General features: G+C 29.8%; 1 protein-coding gene across 1 annotated transcript; it reads right to left on the reverse strand.

The window, feature by feature from the left end:
- Positions 1–338: 338 nt before the first annotated feature.
- On the reverse strand, positions 339–2,271 carry LOC134837409 (potassium/sodium hyperpolarization-activated cyclic nucleotide-gated channel 4-like). Its single transcript, XM_063852783.1, has 6 exons — positions 2,196–2,271; positions 1,947–2,136; positions 1,484–1,823; positions 1,113–1,425; positions 720–1,051; positions 339–671 (listed from the first exon to the last, which is right to left on the reverse strand). Exons 1-6 carry the CDS (start codon positions 2,269–2,271, stop codon positions 339–341), a joined length of 1,584 nt encoding a protein of 527 aa, XP_063708853.1.
- Positions 2,272–12,159: the final 9,888 nt, after the last annotated feature.

Consider the following 12,159-nt stretch of genomic DNA (forward strand, 5'->3'; position numbering starts at 1 on the left):
CGGTTATTTTGCACAATGAACAAATCTTTTGTTGTCTCCATTTTGTTTTTTTTTCTTCGTTTGCACAAAAATAAAGATATTAAAATAAATTTTGTGGTAAGAATTGACAAATTAGTTGGCGGGCGGGCGAAGATTATTATTATTATGATGTCTTTTTGTGTTCGCATGTCTTCATCAACGACCATTATCTGGTATTTACGAAATAAATTAGCAGGTGGACCGACTTTTGTAGCATAATTTATGGCATGTAATTGTCTTCTAACAACAAAAAAATGTTTTAATCAATTATTATTATTTAATTTTGCTGCCGCCACGTTGTTACGATGAACAAAAATTTTTTAATTGTTTTCTGTCCAACTTTGTTTGTGTCGCTCCTCCTCAATTAGTATCATGTCTAGACGACGCGTTGCAAGCGACTCGAGTCTCGCGAATATTTCGGGATCGTTTTGAATTGTTTTCTGGAAGTCGTGAATGTCTAAGCGATAAATTTCGGAATAATCGACAGCAATGACACTCCCTTTGCGCTTTCTCTCGGGAAAAAGGAGACAAAATTCACCAAAATGATCGCCGTCTTCCAAATGTGTGACTTCGCGACCACTTTTTGTGTAGACAGCTAGAGTGCCGACTCCTATGAAGTACATGCAGAACCCATATTCGCCGGCTTTTGTGACCTAAAAATAAAAAATTAACAAAAAAATCAATAAAAATCGAAAATTTACCGGATCATTCGGAAGAAAAATCTCTAATTGCAAACAAGAAACGATTGATTTGATGATCGAAACACGAATTCCCTCCAGCAACTTTACTTTTTTAATGAAAATGTTTCCGCAGTGCAAGACAATGTCCTGTCTCAAGGGCTCCGATAAGGCTTCTAGGATCAAATCCTCCTTAAAATAAGTTTTCATGAACTTTTTTTCGTAAAATAGACGAACGCGCTTCTGAAGTCTCAACGGAAATTGTCGCAAACCCATGTAATGATCGACTTGTCGCATGATTTCTTGATATTTTTGGCGGGAAACGTCTTTTGTCTCCATTATATAAAGGATTTGAACTGTTTTTTTAAAAGAAATTTTTAGAAAAAAATTATTTTAATAAAAAATTTTCTTACTTACTCAACAGAAAAATGTAAAAACAGAAGAAAACCAGCATCGAAACGAGTCCCAGCATCTTTTCCAACAACATCGTCTCGTGAATATTCCCAAAATTTGCTCCGAAAATCCGCCACGATAGGATATAAGTGACCATAAAGTACCTTTCGAGCGCCGACACCCGTGGATCGAACATGACTTGAGCAAAATCTGACGTCGAGTCTTGAAAAAATTCCGCATAAATTCTCTTGTACAAGCAAACCGTGAAATGCATGAAAAGGACACAAAAACAGGCAAGTCGAATGACTCTGCGTTTAAAATCGCTAATTTTGAAGAACTGTCAAGACAGAATTTTTTTAATGGATTTCAGGAATTTTAAGATGATTCGTACTCACATCCGCTGTGATATTGAGAAATTTGAAGAATCTCGGTGCGGTGACGATGCGCAACAATGCCAAATCATGCAAAAAGTAAATTTTTGACTTTTCATTGTTGATGTCGGAGAAGTTGATCAAGTATGTCACAGGCAAGCAACTGACCATGTCAAAGAAAAAATAACTTTTGATGTAATGTTTAGCAATTGCCGCTTGTTCCAAGACAATTTCCGTTTGTGTGTGATATCCCAGGAAAAAAGTGACAATTATTTCGAGCGAGATGATTGTATTGAAGACGGCGTAGTCGATGTAATAGCAATCGCAGTTGATGCATCGCGTTAAGTCAATGTGATAAGCACTGCTGAATGCCAGCCAGAGGAAAAGGAAGAACGTTATTGGGAGTTATGATGATGGAAAAACATAAACTGAGAACAGATGACTTAAAAATTTAATGATTTTTAATAAAAAATTTAAGAAAAATCACCTGAAATTGCTGAAAGGATGCACAATGAACCAATTATCGGATTCGACATGTCTCTGTACTTCATTGTAAATGGCTTTGCGGGACTTTAAGTACCATCGAGTGGTTGGATGACTTTCATTGGCAGTGATTTGGCTGTAAATCCATGCAAGAATGGGATTTCTAAATCTTCTGTGGATGGGATTTGGTCTGACTGTGCAAAAAATTTAACATGTTTAAAGGTAATTTTTATGATTTTTTGTAAAACTTTACCTTCACTCGTGCAGGTCACGTGATCAATGTTAGTTTTACTTGTGTTAATTACAAGTTGACTCCTGTTGTTTAGCATTTTGGATCAAATTTAATTCAGGTATTTGTATTTTCATAGATTCCTTTGATTGATTTTACAAAATTTTGTGACATTTTTATAAAAAATATTTAGATTGAAATCAATTTGAGCTGACTTTTTAGAAATATGTCATTTTTGAGAATTTAAAAAATTTAATTTTTTTAATTTTTTTTTGTTTTATTAAATTTTTACCTATGCTATAGCAAATTTGTATTTTTTGAGATCCTTCTTAAAGAAAATTTATCAAAAAATTAATTAGATTTTTTATGGCATAAAAATTTAAAGATTAATTCTTAAAAAAGATTTCGGGCAAAGATATATTTTTTTTGCTTTAAAATTAAGAATTTTTTTTATTTTTGGTTCATTAAAAAATGGTCAAAAGTGATAAAAATATTTGTTTCATAAGGCGAATAAATTTAATATTTTAATTTTTCGTTCCAAAATACATATTTTTTTAATTTTTTTGTTTGTAATTTTTTAACGTTTTTAGACGTTAAACGATGATTCTTAACATTTATTGTTTGTATTATTTTAAATTTTGAACTTAAAAGTGAAAGAAAATCAAGCAAAATCTCCCAAATTAAAAATTTTCGAAAAAAAAAATTAATTATATGATTTTAAAAAAACGTTTTTCAACGTTTCAATAGAAAATGTCTCAATATAGCGAATTTCTCTGGTTTTTTTTTATGATTTTACCGTAAACAGTAATTTTTAAAATTTTTTAATGTAAAAATTCCAAGATATGTCAAAAAATTTTATTTTAAATTTAATTTAATTTTATTTTTTTTTTAAATTTAATGAAACTTTTAAATTTAAAAAAAAAAGAATAATTAATTTGATTTTTATCATAAAAACTTTTAGTTTGATTTTAGAACGTTTATTTTTGTGACAAAAAAAAATGTTTCTGAAAAACATAATTGAATTTCCTTAAAAATATTTAGGGAATAAAAATTTAATTTTGAAGTCTTAAAAATTCAAAAATTACTTAAAATTATTTTTAGAAAAAAAAATAGAATTTTTTCTTACCTGTCACATGCGTCTTTCACGTGACTTAATTCCAAGCTGATCAATTCATTACCCAAAAAAACTCAAAATTCCGTGATTGATTGAGTCATTAAGAAAAACATTCATAGAAAAGATAAGCACAACATATCTCCCATTCCATCATCCCCCGGAATTTTTCGACACATATAATTAATTTAAAAGTAGATAAATAAACATGCGTGTTGTTGATTATAATTTTTTATGCTTTTGCCGGGACCGGACAACGACAACGACGACGACGGCGACGATCATCATCAGAAATGCCTCTTATTTATTTATTGTTGGCAAGCAGACACGGGCGAGAAGAACGATTGAGTTATATCATGCGCTGCGCAGTCAGTAGCCAGAAGCAATATATATTACCGGCACAACATCAAAGAGAAATCAAAAAGAAAATCATTACAAAATGGCCGTGTGCATGACTAAATATTATGGGTCTTTTTTAATTTTTTTTTTGCTTCTGCTCCGAGAAAAAGGGTTAAGAAAAACCTCTAAAAATTAATTTCATTCATTCAACGGGACCACATGCTGCAAAGAAGTTGCCGAGAGAGAGAGAGAGAGTGACATTACTTTTTATTTCGCGCAATAAACGTAAATTTTGAGCATCGTCGGAGCAGTATCAGTTACACATCGATTAATAAAGTAATAATCGCAGCCATTTAATGATGATTGCAATTTCAATTTGACCATTTGCAGCTACGGCAGGCGGATAATCATGTGTTGATACTTCACAACAGGATTCAAAATCAATTTTATTTTATAACACGCGCACATAAAAAAATCTTTATTACCCAGAGACTTTCGTATGTGAGATAATACGTGAAAGAGATCAATTAATAACTTACTTACATGCCAGCAAATGCGGAATTTCAACAGAAATCAATAAATTTATTTTATGTACGTTGCTATCTCAATTTAAATAAATGCAGACAAGACAGGTAATGGACTCGTTTATTTTTATTATATTTCTTACTTTGGTAAAAAAAACTTTCTTTTGTCATAAATTTTGTGCTTTTGACACATTTTGCCGCTTATTATTTGTCTTACTTTTTATCCTTCTTATTTTAAGTCTCATCCTTTTTTTTCTTTTTCTTCTTCTTTTTAGCATTTCTCACCTCAAAATGAGACGTCCAGTACAGAAATTCCAGTTTTTTTTGAGGAAAAATGCACTTTTGTACTTAAAAATGGGTCAGATGACTTTTTTATTGACTTAACATCTCCTTGATAATAAATACAAAGGTATTAAAAGTGTGCACAGGCACGAAAAAGTGTAATATTTGTTGAACTAATATGTTGTGTAAACATTACACGAGGCATTAGCTACCGGTAATACGCAAGGGATCAACAATTAAAAGTGTAAATGAGTTCTCGAGAATGTTTGAAAAGGATTTTCTTTCGTATTTTTGTGTAAATTTTGTTATTTATCTGTTGGTTGCCCCCATGTTCTAATGGAATCCAAGCAATGACCTTCAACGGAATGTTTAGAAGTCAGTCTTTCTGGAAAACAGGTTCGAAATTTATTTTATGTTTGACTTGACAAGTATTTACGAAGAGAAAAAAAAATGTAAAATTACTTTAAATTCACAATAAAACACAATTTTTATGTGCCACACAGCATTAATGACCTTCATTTTAATATATTTCGATTCCGATTGAATGAACATTGCAGACCACCCAGAAGAAACATTATCTCTAGGGTTACTTGATTACTATATTGTGTGTTGTGTACGAAAATTTGTACAATCATTACTGTAATTACAAACAACAACAATAAACTGGTCGTCGTCGTCGCGGTCGATGTTCAGACAACGAGACATGACGAAAAATTTTGTACGAAATTTCCAATAAAAATTATTTCAAATGATTTTTTTTATTGATGAATGAATATTGCATGTCAAAAAAGATAAATATTTTGCATGTCACTGAAGGAGTTCATGAACCTGGCAGAGCAGGGATGTAACTTGGGCAGAATTTCAAACAGAAAATAATTTTTTTTAGAACATGATAATTAAAAAATTGATCCAATATGATCAGAAATCATCTTTAGAATGAATATTTAATCAATTTTAGGCTTAAAACTGGTCAAAAAATGACTTGCAAAAAAATCAGAGTTTGAACCTCCAAACTCTGATTTTTTTGTTTCATCAAATATCGACCCAATATGAACAGAAATGAACTTTAGAATGAATATTTATTCAATTTTAGGCTTAAAACTGGTCAAAAAATGACTTGCGAAAAAAATCAGAGTTTGAACCTCCAAACTCTGATTTTTTTGTTTCGTCAAATATCGACCCAATATGAACAGAAATCAACTTAAGAATGAATATTTATTCAATTTTAGGCTTAAAACTGGTCAAAAAATGACTTTTTAAATTTATCAGCGTTTGAACTTCCAAACGCTGATTTTTTGTTTTGTAAGATATCGACCCAATATGAACAGAAAAACTGGTCAAAAAATGACTTGCAAAAAAAATCAGAGTTTGAACCTCCAAACTCTGATATTTTTGTTTCATCAAATATCGACCCAATATGAACAGAAATCATCTTAAGAATGAATATTTAGTCAGTTTTAGGCTTAAAACTGGTCAAAAAATGACTTGCAAAAAAAATCAGAGTTTGAACCACAAAACTCTGATTTTTTTGTTTCATCAAATATCGACCCAATATGATCAGAAATCATCTTTAGAATGAATATTTATTCAATTTTAGGCTTAAAACTGGTCAAAAAATGACTTGCAAAAAAATCAGAGTTTGAACCTCCAAACTCTGATTTTTTTGTTTCATCAAATATCGACCCAATATGATCAGAAATCATCTTTAGAATGAATATTTATTCAATTTTAGGCTTAAAACTGGTCAAAAATGACTTGTAAAAAAATCAGAGTTTGAACCTCCAAACTCTGATTTTTTTGTTTCATCAAATATCGACCCAATATGATCAGAAATCATCTTTAGAATGAATATTTATTCAATTTTAGGCTTAAAACTGGTCAAAAAATGACTTGCAAAAAAAATCAGAGTTTGAACCTCCAAACTCTGATTTTTTTGTTTCATCAAATATCGACCCAATATGATCAGAAATGATCTTTAGAATGAATATTTAATCAATTTTAGGCTTAAAACTGGTCAAAAAATGACTTGCAAAAAAATCAGAGTTTGAACCTCCAAACTCTGATTTTTTTGTTTCATCAAATATCGACCCAATATGATCAGAAATCATCTTTAGAATGAATATTTAGTCAATTTTAGGCTTAAAACTGGTCAAAAAATGACTTGCAAAAAAAATCAGAGTTTGAACCTCCAAACTCTGATTTTTTTGTTTCATCAAATATCGACCCAATATGAACAGAAATCAACTTTAGAATGAATATTTATTCAATTTTAGGCTTAAAACTGGTCAAAAAATGACTTGCAAAAAAAATCAGAGTTTGAACCTCCAAACTCTGATTTTTTTGTTTCATCAAATATCGACCCAATATGAACAGAAATCAACTTTAGAATGAATATTTATTCAATTTTAGGCTTAAAACTGGTCAAAAAATGACTTGCAAATATTGACCCAATATGATCAGAAATCATCTTTAGAATGAATATTTATTCAATTTTAGGCTTAAAACTGGTCAAAAAATGACTTGCAAAAAAAATCAGAATTTGAACATCCAAAATCTGATTTTTTTGTTTCATCAAATATCGACCCAATATGAACAGAAATCATCTTTAGAATGAATATTTATTCAATTTTAGGCTTAAAACTGGTCAAAAAATGACTTGCAAAAAAAATCAGAGTTTGAACCTCCAATTTTAGGCTTAAAACTGGTCAAAAAATGACTTGCAAAAAAAATCAGAGTTTGAACCTCCAAACTCTGATTTGATCAGAAAACATCTTTAGAATGAATATTTATTCAATTTTAGGCTTAAAACTGGTCAAAAAATGACTTGCAAAAAAAATCAGAGTTTGAACCTCCAAACTCTGATTTTTTTGTTTCATCAAATATCGACCCAATATGAACAGAAATCATCTTTAGAATGAATATTTATTCAATTTTAGGCTTAAAACTGGTCAAAAAATGACTTGCAAAAAAAATCAGAGTTTGAACCTCCAAACTCTGATTTTTTTGTTTCATCAAATATCGACCCAATATGATCAGAAATCATCTTTAGAATGAATATTTAGTCAGTTTTAGGCTTAAAACTGGTCAAAAAATGACTTGCAAAAAAAATCAGAGTTTGAACCTCCAAACTCTGATTTTTTTGTTTCATCAAATATCGACCCAATATGATCAGAAATCATCTTTAGAATGAATATTTATTCAATTTTAAGCTTGAAAACAGCTTCAAATTCAATAATGAAAAACCCTCCATACCTACATTCCTGACGATGAATCAAAAGAACGTGATCCGTTGACTTGGCGCAATCAGTAAGAAATTTATCATCTTCGCCAATAATGATAAATTGTTAGATTTTCGCGCGCGCACAGCAAGTACCGATAATTATTATTTAAGATTTTAAGATATATTAGGTAAATGCCGCGCATGCCACGGAAAAAGCTATGTAGGCAGGCAAAATATTTACCAATCTACCTACTACTACGATACCTATGAAGAGACCACCCGGCAACATGCACACACGACTAATAATACACAGCGACAAGACTTTTTTTTCTCAATTCAATTGAATTCGCATTTGAAGACGATCGTGATTGACAAGCATTTCACCTCTTTTTGAACTTCATTTTGTGTGTTCGCGTGTGTCACTTTTCATGTGTTAAATATCTGTGCAACGGTTTTTTTCGTTATTCGCGCTTATTTTGCTTCGTGCAATCACTCCAGCCCGTAATTAAAGTGATTGGATGAAATTTTCTAGTTCAGTTACGTGCAAATTACGCGCGAAGACATCTTCATCGTGATCTTGATTGACTTATTTCCTCTAATTCTCTCCGCCGTAATATGCAGAACAGTCAATCGATGATAAACAAAAAAAAATCGAAGAAAAAAAACTAGTTGTTGTCGGCAAACACCAAAAGACGTTTCGTAATAAATAAATTTATTTATATATCAAAATGCAAAAAAGGCGTATTTCTTAGAGACCACACACGTCGCTATCGTTGCTTATGTTTGACATTATTTTATCTCTTTCCACCGTCCCAAAAAAAAAAATCAAAGCTTATTAATATTGAAATCATTAAAAATTTATAATTGATTAATTAATTGTTTTCGTGAGCACTCTTTTCCGCATCTGTTTCGTGATTACGTTTTACAACATTTTTCACCGTCCACCGGCAAATGTCATCACCTTGCACGGTGTGTGGCCCCAGAAATCATCCAGAAATTGTCTATTAATAAAATTTATTGCACACATAAACTTTACTCGTGTGAAGGTGTGAATATTTCGTGTGGAATTGTCCTCTATTCTTCCCAAACACAAAAAAAAATCTCGGCGTCGATTAGTGTGAACAATAAATTTATTGACAAGTCAATTTTTTTCCGTTGTATTTTTATTTCGGAAATTTCTTGTTAATGGATTTGGTTAAATTTATTTGTTTTCCTCAGAAAATCAATTGGCGCTCCCATATATTTATTTTTTTATTTTATTATTTGTCATTCAAATTCAGATTCATTCATAGATTTTGCGGTTCGATTAAATTTATTCACAAAATTAATCGTTCTCGTCTCGATTTTGCGTTGAGGAAAGGAGGATTAATTTTTTTTTTCGATAATTCTGAAAATCCATTCACTACAAAAAAAAACTGATATTTTTTTTTTGTGATTCTTTCACTTCACTTCCTCCACGCTTCAAGTCAAAAATATGTTACGAAAACAAAAACACATATAAATAAAATCACATCCCATTAACGTTTTATTTTTACAGTTTTTTTGTGGGTAAATGGAGAGAGATTCAATTTAAAATTGCAATATAAATAAATTTAAATGCATTCATTTAAATAAATTCACGAAATAAATTGTAATGTCGTGTAATGTGGATCAGTCATGTGCTTCCTTTTGCTCCCAATTTTTATTTGATGTTGGTATTTAATTGTTATTTTCTTTAAATGATCGGAACGGAAGCAAGTAAAAGTCTTTCGTTTGATGGTTTTTGCATTTAGAAAGGGATTTAAGATATCATTATTATTTATTTATTTTTTTTAAATAAAGTAAGTGAAGCATTTATATTTTTTTAAAAATAAAAATTTTTTTTAGAGCAATTTTTTTTATTCATCTGTAGAAAAAAATAAAATTTAAAATTTTTATGCATTTTTTAAATAAACAATGAACATATAAAAGTTTTAGTCTACTTTATTTTTTTAGAGGCGATTTTTTGTATCGAATTTCCGATATTTCTGTCCTTCCCACTTTGCACATGAGCATGAAATGTGATCGTAAGGGTGGTTCTGGGACGAGGTGTTAAAAAACTTAAAATTGAATATTTTACCAAAAATTTTAAAAATAATATAAAATAACCTAAATTTTATTTTTTTTTCAACTTTTTAATTTTTTCTGAAAAAAAATGATCATCTTCTGTGCAAATCCATTTTTTTAAATGTATTTTAAAGACTTGGATGAAAATAAACTGCAATAGATGAAAAGTGATTTTTGACGTTATAAGAAATTATAAAAGAAAATTATAAAAAAATAATAACTAAAAATTAAGCGTTTGACGTATATTCAGTTTAAAACAGGAAGACGTAAAATACTGAGCAAAAATTTTTTAATAAAATTTAAGTTTTTTTTGTTTAAAAAAAATTAAATTTTTTACCGAAATTGAAAAAAATTTTTCAAATTTACTATTTATTGACTCTAATATTTTAATTTTTTAACAAAATTTTAACAATTTTTTAATTTTTTTTAATATTTTCTTTTAAAATTGTTTTTAAAAACATTTTATTTAAAATTGAAAAAAATAATAAAAAATTCAATAATTATTATAAAAATTATTTTTAAAAGAAAATTTCATGTCGAAATACGATTTTCAATACAAAAATTACTAAAGTTTAAAAATTTTCTAGAAAAATTATGAAAATTTATCAAAAATCGGTAATTTTTGATGAAAAAAATTTTTATTTGCCTCATTGGATTTTCCTATGAATAAAACCTATTGAGTTTTATTTGGAGCGACCTAAGATTTGAAAAAAAAAATCATTACTTTGCTATAAATTTAAAAAAAATCTAATTGATTTCAATCTAAATACTTTAAAAATTCTTTTATAATTTTTCTTTCCTTAATTTGAAAAAAATGAATAAATATATTCATCTAAGGTAAAAAACTTCAAGAAAATGAAAAATTACTGCTATTGACAATCAAAACAAAAAAACCTCATATCCTCATATGAAACTCTTCTGTTTCTCCCGACAATCACCAAAATAAACCATAAATACTCCGATCTTCACTAATAAACAACAAAATACAAAGTTTAGATTTTTGTGCGAAGGGCGTATGTAATTAAAGCTATTAAGAGTCTCTCATGTTCACATATCACTTCATTCGAGTCACTCCGCGGTATGTCTCACCGAACATGCGAGATGACAGAAAAGGCGTTTAAAATGAGGCCATATATTCATTTGTGCCAAAAAAGGGTTCGCAGTTCCTCTTTTTCACCTTAATCTCTCCATTTTCAGTCAAATGTTGCAATTTTGAACCCTGTCCACCTACCTGATGGTGGCTAAAACGACGACGACGAGCAAAATTGAAACAATGTAGTAATAACAACGTAATAATAATCAAAAAAAAAAGAGGCAAAAAATGCCACAACATTTAAAATCCGCAAGATAAGTGTTTTTAATGGAGATGATCGGCAATAATAAAAACATGCAGTAAAAAGGAGGCATTTATCTTGATTACAAATTTGCAACATTTTTATGAATCTCTCCACTGAATATATTTTATTATATTTAAAAATTTTTGCCCGGCGACGTCTTTGGTTTTTTTTTTGTGTGTGCGGCAAAGCAAGAACAACAACAACAACGAGAGGAACAACAAACTATAAAACTGTCCATCAAAGTGAGTACATTATTATTATATTAAGAGGCTGTGTATAAACGGTTCTTCTTAAATATCTTACTTTTCTGAGTCAAGTCTCAACTTTTTTTTTTTATATATTTCCATAAAAATCAAATAACTTCGTTTTAAAATGAAGCAGCACACCAGCATGCGCATGGCATGGCATGGAAAAGAAATAAACCAGTTTCATTGCCAATAACGATAACTTTTGTACACTGGATTTGTATTGTGTGGCGCCAATATTAATTGCACGTGTATTGAATATTTATTTGCTTATTGATAAAAATGCAGTTCGCTGTTGTTTGTAACGTTATGTGTCGTTGCCGTTCATTAAAAGTACAGCGCACGAGAGGCAAGATTAGAATTATGGACCAGGCGCTGCCACCAATGTCGCTGCTGCTGCTGATCGATGTTCGCGACTGACACCGATGATTGATACAAAATTACCTCATTTGTCTCTTTCACTGATTTCTTTCCGAGCATTTTTCAATCAAGCCAGCAAAAAAATTATTATTTAATATTAATATCCGAAGGTCAGAGCAAGTAATTTATTTTGATGCGTGTAATGCATTAATCAATTCTCGGTACATTCAGCATAAAATCAATATTTTTTTTTATTTTCAGATTTTTTTTTCTTTCCATCAATGTCTTGAACGAATGATGAAGATGAAAATAAATGGTAGGAATACAATAAAAAAAATAATAATGATATGAAGGAAAAAAATTATAATAACATTTCTATCGAACGTATTATGCAGGTATCTCTCCCTGATAGTCATGCAACGCATTGCAATATTATGCAGCAGGAACGGCAGCACTACCACCATCCGCATGATGTACGACAACAA

The sequence above is a fragment of the Culicoides brevitarsis genome, chromosome 1 (genome assembly GCF_036172545.1).
Source record: "Culicoides brevitarsis isolate CSIRO-B50_1 chromosome 1, AGI_CSIRO_Cbre_v1, whole genome shotgun sequence".
Classification (NCBI taxonomy): Eukaryota; Metazoa; Arthropoda; class Insecta; order Diptera; family Ceratopogonidae; genus Culicoides; species Culicoides brevitarsis.